This window comes from Ornithorhynchus anatinus, chromosome X3, assembly GCF_004115215.2.
Source record: "Ornithorhynchus anatinus isolate Pmale09 chromosome X3, mOrnAna1.pri.v4, whole genome shotgun sequence".
Classification (NCBI taxonomy): Eukaryota; Metazoa; Chordata; class Mammalia; order Monotremata; family Ornithorhynchidae; genus Ornithorhynchus; species Ornithorhynchus anatinus.
This window is the reverse complement of record NC_041751.1, coordinates 3289649-3309753: the sequence shown is the minus strand read 5'-3', so window position 1 is coordinate 3309753 and position 20105 is coordinate 3289649. Positions and strand designations below refer to the sequence as shown.

Sequence of the window (20105 nt, the reverse complement as noted above, 5' to 3'; positions counted from 1 at the left end):
ACTTCCCCCTCCAGTTATCGTCCTATCTCCCTACTACCCTTCCTTTCCAAAATCTTAGAACGAGTCGTCTACAATCGATGCCTAGAATTCCTTAACTCCCATTCTCTCCTAGACCCCCTCCAATCTGGCTTCCGTCCCCTCCACTCTACCGAGACTGCTCTCTCTAAGGTCACCCATGACCTCCTTCTTGCCAAATCCAATGGCTCCTACTCCATTCTGATCCTCCTTGACCTCTCTGCTGCCTTTGACACTGTCGACCATCCCCTCCTCCTCCGTACCTTATCTCACCTTGGCTTCACGGACTCTGTCCTCTCCTGGTTCTCCTCTTACCTCTCTGGCCGATCATTCTCGGTCTCCTACGCTGGAGCCTCCTCCCCCTCCCATCCTTTAACTGTTGGAGTTCCTCAAGGGTCAGTTCTCGGCCCTCTTCTGTTCTCCATTTACACTCACTCCCTCGGTGAACTCATCCGCTCTCACGGCTTTGACTACCATCTCTACGCAGATGACACGCAGATCTACATCTCCGCCCCTGTCCTCTCCCCCTCCCTTCGGGCTCGCATCTCCTCCTGCCTCCGGGACGTCTCCACCTGGATGTCTGCCCGCCACCTAAAACTCAACATGAGCAAGACTGAGCTCCTCATCTTCCCTCCCAAGCCCGGTCCGCTCCCAGACTTCTCCATCACCGTGGATGGCACGACCATCCTTCCCGTCCCACAGGCCCGCGATCTCGGTGTCATCCTTGACTCGTCCCTCTCGTTCACCCCACACATCCTATCCGTTACCGAGACCTGCCGGTTTCACCTCTACAATATCGCCAAGATCCGCCCTTTCCTCTCCACCCAAACGGCTACCTTACTATTACGGGCTCTCGTTATATCCCGGCTAGACTACTGTGTCAGCCTTCTCTCTGACCTCCCTTCCTCCTCTCTCGCCCCGCTCCGGTCTATTCTTCACTCCGCTGCCCGGCTCATCTTCCTGCAGAAACGATCTGGGCATGTCACTCCCCTTCTTAAACAACTCCAGTGGTTGCCTATCGACCTCCGCTCCAAACAAAAACTCCTCACTCTAGGCTTCGAGGCTCTCCGTCACCTTGCCCCTTCCTACCTCTCCTCCCTTCTCTCTTTCTACCGCCCACCCCGCACGCTCCGCTCCTCCGCCGCCCACCTCCTCGCCGTCCCTCGGTCTCGCCCATCCCGCCGTCGACCCCTGGGTCACGTCCTCCCGCGGTCCCGGAACGCCCTCCCTCCTCACCTCCGCCAAACTGATTCTCTTTCCCTCTTCAAAACCTTACTTAAAAATCACCTCCTCCAAGAGGCCTTCCCAGACTGAGCTCCTCTTCCCCCTCTACTCCCTCTGCCATCCCCCCTTTACCTCTCCGCAGCTAAAGCCTCATTTTCCCCTTTTCCCTCTGCTCCTCCACCTCTCCCTTCCCATCCCCACAGCACTGTACCCGTCCGCTCGACTGTATATATTTTCGTTACCCTATTTATTTTGTTAATGAATTGTACATCGCCTTGATTCTATTTAGTTGCCATTGTTTTTACGAGATGTTCTTCCCCTTGACGCTGTTTAGTGCCATTGTTCTTGTCTGTCCGTCTCCCCCGATTAGACTGTAAGCCCGTCAAACGGCAGGGACTGTCTCTATCTGTTGCCGACTTGTTCATCCCAAGCGCTTAGTACAGTGCTCTGCACATAGTAAGCGCTCAATAAATACTATTGAATGAATGAATGAATACCTTTTAAACACCTGAGATTCATCCCACCCACAGTACCGACATACATTTCTGTATTTATATGGAGGTCTATCTCCTTTCGTTATTATTATTATTATGGTATTTGTTAAGCGCTTACTACATGCCAGGCATCGTACTAAGCGCTAGGGTGGATACAAGCAACTCAGGTTGGACACAGTCCCTGTCTCACGTGGGGCTCACATGGCTCAGTGGAAAGAGCCCGGGAGTCAGAGGTCATGGGTTCGAATCCCTGCTCTACCACTTGTCAGCTGTGTGACTGTGGGCAAGTCACTTCACTTCTCTGTGCCTCAGCGACCTCATCTGTCAAATGGGGATGAAGACCGTGAGCCTCACGTGGGACAACCTGATTGCCCGGTATCTCCCCCAGCACTTCGAACAGTGCTCTGCACATAGTAAGCACTTAAATACCAACATTATTATGAAACTCCATTTGACAGAGGAGGTAACTGAAGCCCAGAGTAGTAAAGTGGCTTGTCCAAGGTCACACAGCAGACAAGTGGAAGGTCCGGGATTCGAACCCATGACTTTCTGATGCTCAGGACCGGGCTCTCTCCCTACTCTAATGAGCAGATCACAGGTGAGTGGTTACTCGCCGAGCCGCCTTTGTGGCTATCCCCACGGCCACCAGAAGGCCATACCCTTGATGAGTTTTTCTCCATCAGGGGCGACACGCTGTGCCAAGTCACCCACATGTTCTCACCCAGTCCCGCTCTACTGCCGTGTGACTTTGGACAAGTCATTTCACTTCTCTGTGCTTCAGTTTCCTCACCGGAAAAGGGGGATCAAATATCTGTTCTTCCTCCGGGCGGAAAAGAGCCCCGGCCCAACCTCGTTATCCCGCATCTACTCCAGCACTTAGCATGTAGTAATGCTCACAGGAAACACTTAAATACCACCGTGACTAGAGGGTTCGAGCCTGTGCCCATAAAGAAGACATCCTAGTGATTCTTCTCGGCAACCTCTGCTGAGTCTATCACTCACTTGTACCAAGGAACCAGCGGGATCGTTGTTCTTTGAGACCATCCTAAGGGAGATGTGCCAAAACCGCCACCACCACCATTATTTCCAAGTTTAGTTCGGTTTTCCTTTTATAGAAAAACACTTCCTACAAATGAGCTATCGGTTCATTTCAGAAATTTAACGCTGGTAAATGTCCAATCATCTAAAAAAAAAAAAAAAAAATACAAGGAACTGAAAACACGTTCTGCAGAATAACTATTCTTACCTCATCACCATGTGTTTCTAAAGCACATTCCAGAAATCTTTCCTTTTAGAGAAGAGACTGCAATTTGTTCTATTTTTCCTGCCCCGCATGAGCGGGACCGAAGAGCAAAAGCAGGGGAGGAGTCGTTTACCTGAAATATCTGCTTCAAGGAAAACAGGGCCCGTCTGAGCTCTCGTCCACTGGAATTGTACAACTTTTCTGAAACAAAAAATAGAATAAATCACATTGGCCATCTAGGTAGCGAGGAAACAAAGACCTATGAGTGAGGTAACTATATGAAAGTCAGACTTCCTCCTTCTCCTGACAGTAAGAAAAGCAAGTTGTCAAAGCCTTATTAAAAGCACATCTCTTCCAAAAGGTCTTCCGCAGCTAAGCCCTCATTTGCTCTTCTCCCACTCCCTTCCGCATCACCCTTTCACTTGGACTTTCACCTTCGATTCACCCTCCCTCAACCCCACAGCACTTACGTACATATCTATAATTTATTCATTTATACGTCGGTCTCCCCCTCTTGACCGTGAGCTCGTTGTGGGCAGGGAATGTGTCTCTCGATTCCGCTCCACTGAGCCCGTTGTTGGGCAGGGATTGTCTCTGTTGCCAACAGTACATTCCAAGCGCTTAGTACAGCGCTCTGCACACAGTAAGTGCTCACTAAATACTAATGAATGAATGAATGATCTCTCAATGCTTCATACAGTGCTCGGCGCCCAGTAGGCACTAATAAATACCACTGATTAAGCTGGAAACTAAGGCCTAAAGAAATGGAGCGAGGGAGGGGAATTATTTTAGTCATAAACAGCGTACAGGTTCCTCATATCAGCGAGCCTCAGAGAACTTTCCAAAGTTAAACGGGCCTTGAGGAGCTGTTCTTCGTTTGCTCCCTCAACAAAATCATATCAAAATCAAATTAGGCAGGGGAATTAATATTGATAGTAACATATTAAGTGCTTATTATGTGCCAAGCACTATACTGAGCAGCGGGGTAGATGCAGTATATGCTGACTGTACACACCCTTGTTTCGCACGGGACTCACTGTCAAAGTATTTAATCTCCATTTTATAGATGAGGAAACTGGGGGGGCAGAGAAGCTCAGTGACTTGACCAAGGTCACCCAGCAGACAAGCCAGGATTAGAACCGCTCACTCCCAGGCCCGTGCTCTTCCCAACTAGGCCACACCGTTTCTCGACCGGGAAACCTTCCCTCGACAACCATGCATCTCATCCCTTCTGGGCCCTAACTGGGACTCACTCAGTTCCTCCTCAGACAGGAACGAAGAGGGTCTCGTGGGTAGCTGCTCGATTAGCCTAATGTGTGTTGCTGAATGTCTTTGCTAAAATTATTTGGGCACTAGCAGGATGCCTGAAACTGCACCAAAGACTAGGAAATGGCTTCTCGCAGGTTCTTTAAGTTGGGTGACTGTTGACTTCATCAGAACTCAGAATTTAAAGGGGTGGTTAAAAGTCGAAATCGTTTGCCCAGGTGATCCCCAATCCCCTCGATCCTGCTTGTTTGGACTCCACTAGTGGACAGTGACAATGTAATGGTCAACAGTCAAGAGAACTATGGCCCTCGAAGAGGGTAGGAGGGAAATCAAAAGAATCAGCACGGCCTAGTGGACAGAGCACGGGCCTGGCAGGCTCTAATCGCGCCTCTGCCACTTGTCCGCTGTGGGACCTTGGGCGAATCACTTCACTTCTCTGTGCCTCAGTGACCTCAGCTGTAAAAAGCAGCGTGGCTCAGTGGAAAGAGCCTGGGCTTCCGAGTCAGAGGTCATGAGTTCGACTCCCGGCTCTGCCACTTGTCAGCTGGGTGACTGTGGGCGAGTCACTTAACTTCTCTGTGCCTCAGTTCCCTCATCTGTCAAATGGGGATTAAAAGTGTGTGAGCCCCACGTGGGACAATCTGATTACCCTGTATCTCCCCCAGCGCTTAGAACAGTGCTCGGCACCTAGCAAGCACTTAACAAATACCAACATTATTATTATTATTATTATTAAAATGGGGATTAAGAGCGTGAGCCCTTGGGAGTCAGAGGTCATGGGTTCTATTTCCTGCTCCGCCACTTGTCAGCTGTGTGACTGTGGGCAAGTCACTTAACTTCTCTGTGCCTCAGTTCCCTCATCTCTAAAATGGGGATTAAGACTGTGAGCTCCACGTGGGACAGTCTCATTACCTTCTATCTCCCCAGCACTTAGAACAGTGTTTGGCACATAATAAGTGCTTAACAAATACCATCATCATCATTATTATTATTACTACAAGGACTGTGTCCAAACTGATTATTTTGTATCCATTCATTCAGTCGTATTTATTGAGTGCTTACCGTGTGCAGAGCACTGTACTAAGCGTCTATCTGCCCCAGCGCTTAGTACAGCTTCTGGCCCATAGTAAGCGTTTAACAAATACCATAACAACAAAAAAAAAAGAGGGCTAGGAGTTGTCACAAATAGGGTTAGGGGTGAGGAGAGGCAGGTTTTAGTCCCCAGAGTTGGCATGCCACGTGATCTTATCCCAGTCACTTAACCACCCTCTGCCACACTTTCCTGATCTGCTGCCGCTTAGACTGTGATTCTTCTGTGGCCTGGGCCCAACCTGTCCCTCTTGTATCTACCGTAGTACTTAGCATGTACTCTGACATATAGTGTTTAACAAATGGCATAATATAAGAAGATCTATTGGGACATTCTAGCCTAGATTCAGAGACCATTCTTCTTGTTCTACCCAAAAGAATAAGAGGGGGAAAAAACCCCACCGATTTGACCGACGCAGCGCATTTACTGAGCGCTTACTGTGTGTAGAGCACTTTACTAAGCTCTTGGGACAGTATGAGAAGCAGCACGGCGTAGTGTATAGAGCCCGGGCCTGGGAGTCAGAAGATCATGGGTTCTAATCCCGGCTTGGCCACTTGTCTGCTGTGTGACCTTGGGCAAGTCACTTCACTTCTCTGGGCCTCAGTGACCTCATCTGGAAAGTGGGGATTGTGAATGTGAGCCCCACGTGGGACGGGGACTGGGTCCAACCCGATTTGCTTGTATCAACCCCAGCGCTTAGTACAGTGCCTGGCACATAATAATAATAATAATAATGTTGGTATTTGTTAAGCTCTTACTATATGCCAAGCACTGTTCTAAGCGCTGGGGTAGATAGAGGGTAATCAGGTTGTCCCACGTGAGGCTCACAGTCTTCATCTCCATTTGACAGATGAGGTCACCGAGGCCCAGAGAAGTGAAGTGATTTGCCCCAAGTCACCCAGCTGACAAGTGACGGAGTCGGGATTAGAATCCACGACCTCTGATTTCCAAGCCCGGACTCTTTCCACTGAGCCACGGGCTTAACCAATACCCTCATTATTATTATTATTATTATTATTACAATACAACGGAGTTGGTAGCGATGTGCCCTGCCCACTATGGGCTTTCGGCCTGTTGACTGATTGATCCATAGAGACGAGTTCAACAAATACCATAATTACTATTATTATTACCCTGCGCTGGCCCAGACGACAACCACCCAGAGCAGACTTCTATTTCAGAACCACAGCCGCTTCCGGCTCTCTGAAGGAGGACTGCTGGGTAAACACTTTGGGAAGGAATTTCCCTTAAATTAAATATGATCTCTAATTGCCTCAGCTTAAAAATCTCCCGGCATGTAAGAACAGATCTCTTGGCTGGATGAAAAGGTGGTGTCTTGTCGGGAAGGCTTGAAAAAGGTAATATGTTCGAAAATGCGATTTGTTGATTTTCATGCACTATAAAGCCCCAGATTATTTCTATACCAGAAATGCCACCATCTGGCGTTTGTTATATTATAGAATATTTTCCTTCCTACAAATTGCTGGCACCGTTGGGAGTAGACTCCACGTCCAACAGAGAAGACTCATTTTAATTGGGAAAGGCACCATCTCTTCTAGCCCTGGAAATTTTGATAAAAAGTACATATCAACATTTTAACAAATGCCATGTGTGAGCCAAATGAGAACAGCACTCTAATGATCACAACCTTGGGTGAAGTAATAGGGAAACAATATTCCAGAAAACGGGCACAAATGTTCTCGTAAGGCTACGCGCTCACTTTGGGCATGGAACGTGTCTACCCACTCCGTTACGTTGTACTCTCCCAAGCGCTTAGTACATGTTCTGCACAGAGTCAGCGCTCAATAAGTACGATTGAATGAGTGATGTCTTAATGGCTCGAAAGGGTTTTGTCAGCATGGAGATTTTCGGTGACAGGTCACACACTGAAACTACAGTTTCAGCCTTTGAAGACCCCTGAGTTTCATTCTTGGAAGCTAAAAGTGAGAGATCATTGAGGGAGCGGCGAAGGGGTGAGGAAAGGCCGCCATGTGACCTGGGGCAAGTCACTTGAATTCTCTGGGCCTCACTTTTCTCATCTGTAAAATGGAGGCTGAACAAATACCTGTTCTCCCTCCCCATTAGACTGCGAGCTCCACGTGGGACGGGGACTGGCCCTGATCCCATTGTATTTATCCCATGCTTGAGCACAGTGCTTGGTCCACTGTAAGTTCTTAATCAGTCAACGGTATTTACTGAGAGATTACTGTGTGCTAAGCGCTTGGGAGAGTACAATGATGATGCTCGTTAAATGCTTACTATGTGGCAAGCACTGTACTGAGGGCTGGCGTAGACACAAGATGATCCGGTTGGATCATATGAGGCTCACAGTCTAAATGGGAGGGAGAACAGGCATTGAATCCCCATTTTACAGCTGAGGAAACGGGCAGAGAGAAGTTAGGCGACCTGCACAGTGCTTGGCATATAGTAAGCGCTTAGCAAATATCGTAATTATTATTATTATTATTATTAATTGCCCGAGGTCACACACCAGCCAAGAGCCAGAGCTAGGATTAGAATCCAGGTCATCTGTCTCCCAGGCCTGTGCTCTTTCCACTAGGCCATGTGGCTTCCCAAGGACATAATCCCTGTTCTCAAAAAGCTTACAATCCAGTGGACAAACATCACAATTATTACTGTCTTTATAAGGCCGAGCTAACAACTGCCCCTCTACCCACTTTAAATATATGATCAACTGAAGTGCTTTGCACACCGTAAGGGCTCCGCAAATATGACAATGAATGATGGACTATTCCGGACAGGCTGGCATCCTCTCTTGAATCCGTTAAAATAAGGAAATGGGGTTGGCCTCCATTTTATATGACCTGTCGTCAGGCCCGGAACCCAACCAGAAACCATCAGAGAATGTAAATCTAGGGAACGGAAAAAGGAAAAGAAATGCAAAATGCTTAGTGTTCTGCTAGTGAATATTCATATGAAGCAGTGTCTCCTCTTCGAGGTGAGGAAAGAGATTTAATGTAGAAGAGTGGCTGAGTTTGAGGCATATTTTTTGAGTTTCAAATAATATTGATATCGCCTGCAAACTAACCATACATATTCAGGGACCAGATCGTGCCCAGTTACCACAGAGATCGACCTTTAGACCGCCCTGACTCCTCTTAATTCATTTAATTGCATTTATTGAGCGCTTACTGCGTGCAGAGCATTATACTAAGTGCTAATACTCCAACTTTCCCCCTTCTGTTGACTTCTCTTGTCCGGACCTTTAAGAAAAGCTCCATGGAGGAGGGAATAAGTAGGCGTGTCAGGGTCTGGACTCACAGACCTATGGAAATCCCAGACTTACGACTCTCTGATTCCGTTTCTCTATTTAAAAATACCGCTGTGCCCAAGGAAAAACACTGGAATTATTCTCCACTTTTAAACGAAGATCCACTTCTCCCAGATGCTGGTTCAGGAGAGGAGGTGGCTCATTTCTAAATTTGGAAATAATCAGTGTTAAAATTAAAGATAAGATGGATTTCCTGGCTAAGTGTCCTAGGAAGAAAATTTTACCTTTTAAATTTTATTTTTAAAGGATTCTGGACCGATTGCCAGCTGCAGAAATTGAATCACTTCCTCTGTCTCTTCCACAAACTGAGTCAACCCCTGTGATGCTGATACAAAGCATCGACCTTTGAATAATTAGCCACAAGATGGCAAGTTTTCTAAAGTGAATAAATATCTGGCTGGAGTGACTGTCTGCACCTCATCTGCTGGAGGCTGTCTGACCTCCGCCATTTCCCGTTCATGCCCCTCTCCCCAAACTCTGGCTGCAAGATGAAAAGAATAAAGCATTTTTTTTTTTTAATTTAATAAAAGCCAGGTTTGGGTTTTTTTTTTTTTACACAAAAATAAAAAAAAAAATTCCAGGAAGTTTGGGCTCCAGTTCCAAGACTTGCTGTGAGAGTAAGGGATGGAAGAAGACATTTATTCTTTAAAGTCAGGTCCAACATCCAGAAGCAGCAGATTTTTTTGGGGGGGCGGGGGGCTGACAGTGGGGAAGAGGGAGGGTCGGAGGATAAAGGAGGTGTCTAAAAGGATTTCTCTAGAGGACTGAGGGAGAGTGGCTTTTGAAAGTATCTTCTCCTTCCAAATATATTGCCTTAGTTGATGCCTGTTGACTTGCTTTGAAGTCTGTGCCCCTCACCTTCTAGACTGTGAGCCCTTTCTTGGGCAGGGATCGTCTCTTTCTGTTGCTGAACTGCACTTTCCAAGTGCTTAGTACAGTCCTCTGTACACAGTAAGCGCTCAATAGATACGACTGATTGATTATTTTTCTCTCCTGTTTAGATTGCTTAACAGAATGAACACCTACTGAGATGGGACAAAAAAGCATTTGGCAGGGAATGCGTCCATTTACTGTTGTAGTGTACTCTACCAAGAGAGTACAGCACTCTGCACACAGTATGTGCTCAATAAATATGATTGAATGGACTTTTTTTTAAAGGGGGGGGGGTGTTTAGAGTAAATATCCATTTTTGACAAGAGTCTGCACAAGGTAAAACAAACTACTAATCCAACGGTGGCGGTATTTATTAAGCACTCCCTCCCTCTAGACTGTAAGCTCGTTGTGGGAGGGAAATGTGTCTGTTATTGTTATATTGTATTCTCCCTAAGCGCTCAGTACAGCGCTCTGCACACAGTACACACTCAATAAATACAGTTGACTGACAGATATCAAAGCGACGACTGGGGGATAGCTCTGGTCAAACAAAGTGACTGGTTTAGAACCAGTTTCACTCCAGAGTCTCCCTCGTCTTAAAGGTTTCCAGTTTTCTCCCACCCCTGTTCATTTCCCCAACCCCTCAGCTACCCTGAGAAGCCCTGTGAAAACCCCAGCCGGAATCAAAGTGATCATTCGAGAGACTTTACAGAGAGAGTCGCTTGTTGACAATGTTGTGATCTGGTGCTTCCCAAATGTTTACTAAAATATCAGAAGGAGGCTGAATGACCCCTTGGGAAGAGACTTGAGGGAACAGGAAAAAAACCACAAACAAACCAATCAGGCCAATCCCCCAGTTTGTTCCCAGCAGATAAGAAACCACACGAAATGAGGTACAATTAGCACAGGAATGAACAAATCAGTAATAAGAGGAGCTAAATCCCTCCGGGGGGTGGTAAACTTTGAAAGAGACCTAAACCTGCCAGGATTCATGGCTGAGGACACTCTCTATAAATGGAGGAGAGCTGGCTTTTAAAATTGAGAACTATCTGCAAACATTACAGCCCAAATTATGCACTCTTCCTTTCTCTGATGAAAGCTCAGCCGTTCCTAAAATGGATAGGGCGGGCCAAAATAATTGAACCGCAGTTCCGAGGGGCCTCCAGGAGAAGAATCGTCCTTTAATGGGAAAAATGCGATGGGTGAGGGACAATGTTGGGATAGCTAGGGTAAATTGAGAAATCCATATCGCCAGCTGGAAAGCACTCCGATTTACCAAAAAATGACTCGATTTATAGCTAAACATCGCATCAGACGAATTTACAGAGTGCCTTTAAAAGGAGCCTCCGGAGCTACCGAGAGATTGCCTTCTACAGTCACCAAGCATCTGTGATCAGATTGATAAGCTTCTCGAGCTCTTCCTCTCTGCTTCTGTATCATCTTTTCCATCGACCAAATATAAAGTACTCCCACTACCTACATCTGATCGGCAACTGAGCTGCGCAGTAGTTGTCCGGCGGATCATAAAGCGGACATTCTTTCCGCAGAGTGGGAATAAAAGCAAAGGGGGAAGGAGCCGGGGAGGAGGAAGATTTCTGTGACAATGAAATATTGCCTGATGAAAAGCAGCAGGCCAAGTTTGGATTATCCTATCCCTGGGAAGGAAACGTCAAGCCCAAGTTACTGTCAGCGGTGATTGATTCCCCCAAAATTTCCACCCTGCTTCATCCTAAGGAATAAATTCCGGGCAGGGTCCATGATCAGTGAGCCAGGGCAGCCAGGGACACACTTCTCCACTGGTCCAGGCCGGCCACCTGCCTGCTCCCATTTCCCCACCCTCCAATACTGGGATCCTTTAGGGGTCGGCACTGTGACCCAGGAGGGTCTATGAGGCAGGAGGCTCCAGTCAAATCGCCCGGCCTCTTCTCCACCCAGCTGGAAAACTGATGTCTGGGAAGAGCGGGGAGGAGGAGCGGGAGGGAAGATGACTGAGATGGGAGCCTTCCCAGGCTTACGGCTCTTCTCAGAAGCTTCCCTCGTGCTGGGGGAGGCAGTGTGGGCCGGTGGATGGAGCGCGGTCCTGGAAATCAGAGGACATGGGTTCTAATCCGGGCTGCACCGCTTGTCTGCTGGGTGACTTTCGGCAAGTCACTTGATTTCTTTGTGCCTCAGTTACCTCATCTGTAAAATGGGGATTTGATCCCACTCCCTCCTACTTAGACTGTGAGCCTCACGTGCCACAGAGACTGCGACCAACTTGAGAAACTGTATCTACCTAGTGCTTAACATAGCAAGTGCTCAACAAGTACCATTACTATTACTACCGTACTTACATGGAAGAAACTTCCCTCTAGATTGTAAGCTGGCTGTGGGCAGGGAATGTTGCACACTGCCAAGTGCTTAGTACAGTACTCTGCGCCCAGTAAGCGTTCAATAAATACCACTGATCGATTGAGTCACTCAGTCGGCGAGGGAAGGAATGCTAGCATCGAAGGAATCACCACTGATAGGGCAAAGTGATTGCTCTACGGAGGCCATACAAGGAAGATTTAACTCCTCAGTTCAATTCCCTTATCTCATTATCTTGGGCTTGGAGAATGTTTTGACATTAATCTTTAAAACAGGGTTCTCAAGTCAGCCTGGTTATTTTAAGCTCCTCTAGACTGCGAGCTCACTGCAGGCAGGGAATGTGTCTACCAACTCTGCTGTATTGTACTCTTCCAAACACTTCGTACAGTGCTCTGCAAACAGTAAGTGCTCAATAAATACGTTTGATTGGTCAGCTGGAATTCCATCCCAAGAAGGCCCCCTCCATCATAATCATCATTAATGGCATTTCCTGAGCACTTACTGGGTGCAGAGCACTGTACGAAGGGTTTGGAAGAGTACAGATATGTTCCCTGCCCACAATGTGCTTAGAGCCTCCAGATCCTGCGCCTATCAGACCGCCCATCCCCCCATCAAAATGAAAAAAGCCGGGGGCCGCTCTATGAGTGCTCAGAGCCAGCTCTTCTCCGAAAACCAAAAATCATTGAAATCCAGTTTGGGACTGTTCTGTGTTGACAGCTGGGTGAGTGCTGATACACAAAAAAGCAAAGTTTGGAGAAGCTTGGCTAGACGCCTGAATTTCTGGCAGAATTCAAAGATATTACAGCAGTGGACAGAGTCTTGAGATGAAAATAAACTTCCCAGACTAGAAATGATCTCTCGCTCTCCAGACCGTCGTCTCCTGCCTTACCCCTGGAGTGGCTTCTCTCTGCTTCGTTCCTCGGTCTCATTACTTTTCAGGGGAGCGATACACACCTAGGGCATTGGATTGCACATCTGGTTTCCCTAAGCTCGTCTGTCTTAAATGTAGGTTTGATTTCCCGGCAAAACCAGTGGAAGGTGAATCACAAAGAGCCATCACAAGTCTGAGAGGAAAATGTTGGCGAATTAAGAGCTGCCATGACGCTGGACCAGATCTGGGACTATCACCACCTCTCTAGTCCCTGCCACCCCAAAGAACCCGCCCCCTCTCGTATCCCTGCATTCTGATCTGCTAAACAGAACCATCATCAAGGCGCGAGGGCTCTGACCGTGCCATACCTCACCCTCAGAAAATGTGAAATTGCCACACATTTCTGGGAGACAGCAGCAGACAGATCCTCCCTCTCCCCTGCTTCGAAGCCGTTTTGAAGGTTCTAATATGAATTTTATATATTTTAGCACCTCACCACTTGCAGTGGAATAATTGTGTCATTTTAGTCGGAGTGGAATCACATTTCTTTTTTTTTTTTTTTAACGGTCTTTGTTAAGCAAATCCTCCAAGAGGCCGTCCCTGACTAAGCCCTCCTTTCCTCTTCTCCCTTCTCCATCACCTTGACTTGCTCCCTTCAAACATCCTGTTCATATCTGTAATTTATTTAGAGTAATGTCTGTCTCCCCCTCTAGACTATAAACTAATTCTGAGCAGAGAATGCGTCTTTTCAGGTTATATTACACTCGACCAAGCCCTTAGTACAGTGCTCTGCACAGAGTAAGCGCTCAGTACAATTGTCTGACTGACCAGCCTCTTTGCTTTGCTTCACTGGAGGCTTTGGAAAGTTCAGAAAGGGCAATGATTAACAATTCGATCGATCAGTGGTATCTATTGAGCACTTTGTTACGTGCAGAGCACTATACGAAGCACTTGGGAGAGTACGGTACAGCAGAGTTGAGAACAACGTATGTATACCCAGGACGGAGGGAGAGTCAATTCTACATTGCTCTTTTCAACCCCGCTCACTCCCATGTGTGAAAACCTCCATTAGCAGCAGCCTCTTCAAACAGGAAACACCAAGTCGCCTAGTGGAAAGAGCACGGGTCTTAGAGTCGGAGGTCTTGGGTTCTAATTCAAGCTCCTCCACCTGTCCGCTGCGTGACCTCGGGCAAGTCACTTTCTGGTTTTTTTTAATGGTATCCGTTAAGCGCTTACTATGTTCCAGGCACTATTCGAAGCACTTAACTTCTCTGTGCCTCAGTTTCCTCATCTGCAAAATGGGGATGAAGACTGTGAGCCCTAGGTGGGACTGGGAGGACTGGGTCCAACCTGACCCCTACATCGACCCCAGCATTTTGGCAAAGTACCTGGGAGTGGCTTAACAAAGACCATTAAAAAAAGGAAATGCGATTCCACTAAGACTAAAATGACACAATTATTAAACTGCAAGGGGTGAGGTGCTAAAAACAGCTCAATGGAGACCACTGTACTTATTCATATTAGAACCAATGAAAAAAATCAGATGGTTTTGCCCACTTCAATGTGGAAAAGACTGCCTCTCTCCATGGGCTTTTCATTTATACGAGTACAAAGACATTAACTATCATCATCAGTAGCGAACAAGTAGAATAAACCCACGCGTGCACATTTAACGCTTTCAGAAGACCGCATGAGGGCAGAGACTTTGAAATCTTCCTCCAGTTTCTCCAAGAATTCCCTTCTTTCTCCGGACAGAATCCTAGAATCTTAAACATTCCAGCGAGGGCAAAGCCTACGAGACTCCTCATTTCTTTATGAAACACTCTAGAAAACCGGCTAGTCGTACCCCTCCATTAGGTGAAATGACGCAGTAATTGATCGACTGCTCTCTGCAAGATTAACTAGGTAGAGGCTGAGTTATTGCTCCTGTGGTGGTTCTGGTTTGGAGCCAGGCAGGCCTAATGGGATGAGCCAGTCAGACATAAATAAAAGGTTCGGCTGATAGTGATCTCCTGCTGCAATACCAATTAATAATACTGTAATTCCTACATCCAGGCCATAGTATTCATAGCCACGGAGGCGGGTTTGGGGGTGGGGGGGTTTTCCTGCTACAACAGCAAGTTTGCCGTCCAGGCGAAGCGAGGGGTGGGTGGCAAAACAGACAGGAGGGCATAAGGGCAGAGGCTGAGGCTGGCAAACAGGAAAAGGGAGACTTGATGCTTTTGACCTTCTCTCAGACTAGACCGCTCCTTTTTGTTTCATGGTACTTGTTAAGCGCTTACTAAGGGCCGGGCACGCTTCCAAACTCTGGGACAGATACAAGCTAAACGGACTGGACACGGTCCCTGTCCCACATGGGGCTCACAGTCTTCATCCCCATTTTTCAGATGAGGGAACTGCGGCCCAGAGAAGTGAAGTGACTTGTCCAAGGTCACCCAGCAGACAAGCGGAGGAGCCAGTATTAGAACCCAGGTCCTTCTGACTCCCAGACCAGTACTTTATACTACTACTACTACTAATAATAATAATGGTGGTATTTGTGAAGTACATGTCAGGCACTGTTCTAAGTGCTGCAGGAGATACAAGCGAATCAGGTCAGACACACTGGGGCTCACAGTCTTAATTCCCCTTAAGGAATAAAGGAACTGAGGCCCACAGAAGTGTAAGCCCATTGTTGGGTAGGGAGTATCGCTATCTGTTGCTGAACTGTACTTTCCAAGCGCTTAGTACAGTGCTCTGTACACAGTGAGCGCTCAATCAATACAACTGAATGAACGAAAGTGAGGTGAGTTGCCCAAGGTCCCCCAGCAGACATGTGGCAGAGCCGGGATCGGAACCCAAATCCTTCTATTTCCCAGGCCTGTGCTCTATCCACTGGGCGACACTGCTTCTGTTTGGAAGGCTCGCGGCCTTGGTTGACCCTTCCCAGGAGACCCCCCCCCTCCCCTCCCTGGAAACCCAGCCAAATGTCTCCACTTTACAAGATCCTCCACTCTTTTCCTTGAATAACACACCTTAATTATAACCATATGGAGCCACACTCAAGACATCAAAACAAAGGCTATTGCACAGTTCAGCTGTGTGGGCCCATCTTTCTAAAGACCGTCAGGGCTTTCAAACACCCCACTCAGCCAGAATACAATGCAATGATTTAGTACCTACGGGAACCCAAATATCTGAAAGTTCAGAATTCAAAGGGAAGCCACAGCGGATCTGTGATTGTCATTACCCGCTTTTAATCCACACGGGCTAATGGAGCCTTAACCGACCTGTTATCCTAACAATGGCCGTTTGTTACCGGCTTGGCTCTATTAGACACAAGAGGTAAATGAACAGGAACAGATCACAACAAGCTTGGTTGCTGCAGGGAATGAACTGAAAAATCCCATTTTAGGATTTCTTGAGAAAACATTGGCCTCGATTACACCATCTGTGCAACGACTGGCAGACTTCTTAAAACCATACCTTTTATGGGTAACCTGCCCATTCGAACCCTTAAGACGACAGTTACAAGATGGCGCTAGAAGCGGCTTCCTTAGTCACGAAGAAGAGCCCTGTGCCTCCCTCCTTCTTAATTTCTGTAATTATGTCCATAGCTGTAATCTATTGATATTAATGTCTGTCTCTCCCTCTAGAATGCAAGCTCACTGTGGGAAGGGAATGGGACTGTTAATTGTTAAACTGTACCCTAATAATAATAATGGTGGTATTTGTTAAGCGCTTACTATGTGCAGAGCACCGTTCTAAGCGCTGGGTTAGATACAGGGTAATCAGGTCGTCCCACGTGAGGCTCACAGTTGATCCCCATTTTACAGATGAGGTAACTGAGACGCAGAGAAGTTAAGTGACTTGCCCAAAGTCACACAGCTGACAAGCGGCAGAGCCGGGATTCGAACCGATGACCTCTGACTCCCAAGCCCGGGCTATTCCACCGAGCCACGCTGCTTCTACCAAGCGCTTAGTACAGTCCTCTGCACACAGTAAGCGCTCCAAAAATACGATTGATTGGTAGGTTTTTTGGAAGAGACCACAGCCTGAGGGATAAAATTTGACCCGGATTTTCTTGTCCCTACTGCGGTGTTTAGCACAGTACTCGGCACATATTAGCGCTTAACAAATACCACTAATATTATTAGTATTTTTCTCCTCTTCCCAGCTTCAGCACCACCACCTCCATCACCACCATCGACGTAACCATAACACTGAGTCTTTTAGCCATCTCCACCTCTCTTCTTCCTCTCATCCATTCCTCCAAAGCCTGCCTCACTTTTACCTAATGCTCTCAGACATGTTCTTTCCTCAGTTCCTAAAAGTCCCATCCAGTTTGTTCCTCAATTTTACTCCCAGCTTCTCTGCTGGACCCCCAGGAATCATCCAACTTTTCCCAGTGAAATTCGGGTGACCCATCTCTGGCATCATTTTGCAAGTGAACTCCTTTCCCTGTCTCGGAATCCTGAACTGGCCCCCATTCGCGACCCTCACTGAAGGACAACCCCTCAAGCAGGAGTCGGCAGAAGCCCATGTCAGGATCTGGACAATCCTGAATTGTCCATTCCAAGCACTTAGTCCAGTGCTCTGCACACAGTAAGCGCTCAATAAATACGATTGAATGAATGAATCTGGGCCACTCAGTTCAAGGACCCTCCAGATCACTGGGTAAATCCCCTCAGCTCCCAGTAAGAAAGTCCAATGCTGATATTATTTCTCCCTCAGAAATATCATTACCCACTTTCTTACCTTCCTGAGAAGCAGCATGGCCTAGTGGATAAAGCATGCGCCTGGGAGTTGGAAGGACCCAGATTCTAATTCCAGCTCCACCATTTGTCTGTCGTGTGACCTTGGTCAGGTCACTCAGTTACCTCATCTGTAAAATGGGGATTAAGACTGTGAGCCCTAAGTGGGACAGGGACTGGGTCCAACCCGATTACCTTGTGTCCACCCCAGTGCTTAGTACAGCGCCTGGCCCATAGTCAGAGCTTAACAAATAACACGATCACTATTATTATCTAATCGCTGTCCCCGGGACTCTTCAATTTGAGAAGGGGCTAAATCTATAAGCCAGCGGAGTTCCTCAGCTCACTGGCTCCAGGCTCTGGAGCAGGGGCTAGAATGTTCTGCCAGCTGCACTTGAGATACGACTAAATATAACACTGACTTGTGACCACTCAGTGAGCTTCACATCCGTGCCAAGTTATTTTGGCTCCAATGTCAACTGCCTTGTCGGGTTAATTCCGTTTTTCCTGTAGGAAATGAGGAGGCTGACACTGAGACACCAATCCAACCTGGTGGGCCTTTCCTTCGCCTCGGTGGCCAAGAGGTTGGTGATGAGGAGGTGATGCGGGGGGTCAAGGTTCCCCTACGTTATAGGTTCCAGCGTGTCGGAAGGCTTAAAGGGAGCACGGACTAGCCAGGCCCCAGCCCAGGTACGGAAATCTGAATTTTTACAGGGAGCGAAAACATCAAGTTGCAGGGAGGACAGGTGTCCAATTAAACTGGGACAGCCCTGATTCTGGAATGGGTAGAAAACTGCATGGCTCAGTGGAAAGAGCCCGGGCTTGGGAGTCAGAGGTCATGGGTTCGAATCCAGGCTCTACACTGAAAAGATAGATATTGTCCCCAACTGGGTTTACATCAGCATCAATGTATTGACTGAGCACTTACTGTGTGCAGAGCACTGTACCAAGCATTTGGAAGAGTATAATACAACAGCAGCATTGCCTAGTGGATAGAGCACGGGCCTGGGAGTCAGAAGGACCTGGGTTCTACACTCAGTTCTGGCACATATCTTCTGTGTGACCTTGGGTAAGTCACTTAACTTCTCTGTGCCTCAGGTACCGCATCTGTAAAATGGGGATTAAGATTGTGAGTCCAAAGTAGGACAGGGACTGTGTCCAACCTAATTAGCTTGTATCTACCCCAGCGCTTAGTGCATAGTAAGCGCTTAACAAATACCATTAAAAAAAAAGGACCTGGGTTCTAATCCCAGCTATGCCTCTTGTCTGCTGAGTAACCTTGGGGAAGTCACTGAACCTCTCTGTGCCTCAGTTACGTCATCTGTATAAAAGGGAGTAAGATTGTGAGCCCCATGTGGGATATGGACTGTGCCTAACCCGATTATCTTATATATATTATCTTATATATTAGAATAACTTATACGTATTATCTTATCTATTAGAATGGAGCCTGGCACATAGTAAGTGTTTTAAAAAATACCATTAAAACCCAAAACAAAAACCAGAGTTAGTAGACATGTTCCCCGCCCACGACAAGCATACCCTTTCTACGTCTACTGGATCAACTTTGCCCAGAGAAGCATAAATGAGGAGGGTCGGGGTGGGAGACCCAGATTTTATTGGGGGTGGGAAGGAAGAAGGAGCAATTAGAAGCAGCGCGGCTCCGTGGAAAGAGCCCGGGCTTGGGAATCAGAGATCATGGGTTCGAATCCCGGCTCTGTCACTTGTCAGCCGTGTGACTGTGGGCAAGTCACTTCACTTCTCTGTGCCTCAGTTACCTCATCTGTCAAATGGGGATTAACTGTGAGCCTCACGTGGGACAACCTGATCACCCTGTATCTACCCCAGCGCTTAGAACAGTGCTCTGCACATATTAAGCGCTTAACAAGTACCAAGATTATTATTAATTATATCTTAACTCCACACCTCGAAGCAGGCCTAGAGGTTTCCCATGTCTGTATGCTTTTCTGGCGGTGAAGAATGACAATCCACCAGACATTCATTATGGATCATGGGGGAGTCAGCTGCAGGGCTAGGCAGATTACTCAGTGATTATTCACATGGTCTATTTTATTCCAGGATTTCAGGAACTCCACGGGAATTATCCTATTTGCTATTCCAGAGCCATAAAAACAAACCCAGGAAACGGCGGAGGGCTCTCTCAATAGCTCTGATCCACCAAATGGAATGACTGCATGTTCCATATTTTGAGAAAGGTTTCAGAAGCTTAGTATTCTTTGCTCTGTGGAATTGTCCTCCGGGCTCAGAGATTCTGCTTGTGACAGAAAGAGCTTTTCAGCGAACGTGAGTGAGGCTGAGAGAGGGCTCATGCAGGTCTGTTGACTGCATCGAGTTTTTGGCACCATTTTCATTCCTCCCTCAATTTCGCTGTGTCTATTAAACCCCTGTTCTAAACTAATAAATAAATTGTGATTCTTGCTAAGTGCTTCCTGTGTGTCAAGCGCTGCTCTAAGCGCTGGGATAGATACAGGATAATCAGATCTGACATGGGGCTCACAATCTAATTAGGGTATTAGGGACAATATTGGAGAGAGGAAAGGTATTGTCTCTAGACTCTAAGCTCACTGTGGGCGGGGAATGTGTCTATTGTTATATTGTCCTCTCCCAAGCACTTAGTACAGTGCTCTGCACACA

The 20105-nt window shown here is 47.2% G+C and overlaps 1 protein-coding gene across 4 annotated transcripts in view; it reads right to left on the bottom strand.

Moving 5' to 3' along the window:
• The window catches only part of FHOD3 (formin homology 2 domain containing 3), a 297727-nt gene that overhangs the window by 157987 nt on the left and 119635 nt on the right, over positions 1-20105 (bottom strand). For all 4 annotated transcript variants that reach the window (XM_029054069.1, XM_029054068.1, XM_029054071.1 and 1 more), the window contains exon 4: positions 3110-3177. In XM_029054069.1, the coding sequence (XP_028909902.1) occupies positions 3110-3177 (68 nt within the window). The remainder of the gene's footprint in view (positions 1-3109; positions 3178-20105) is intronic.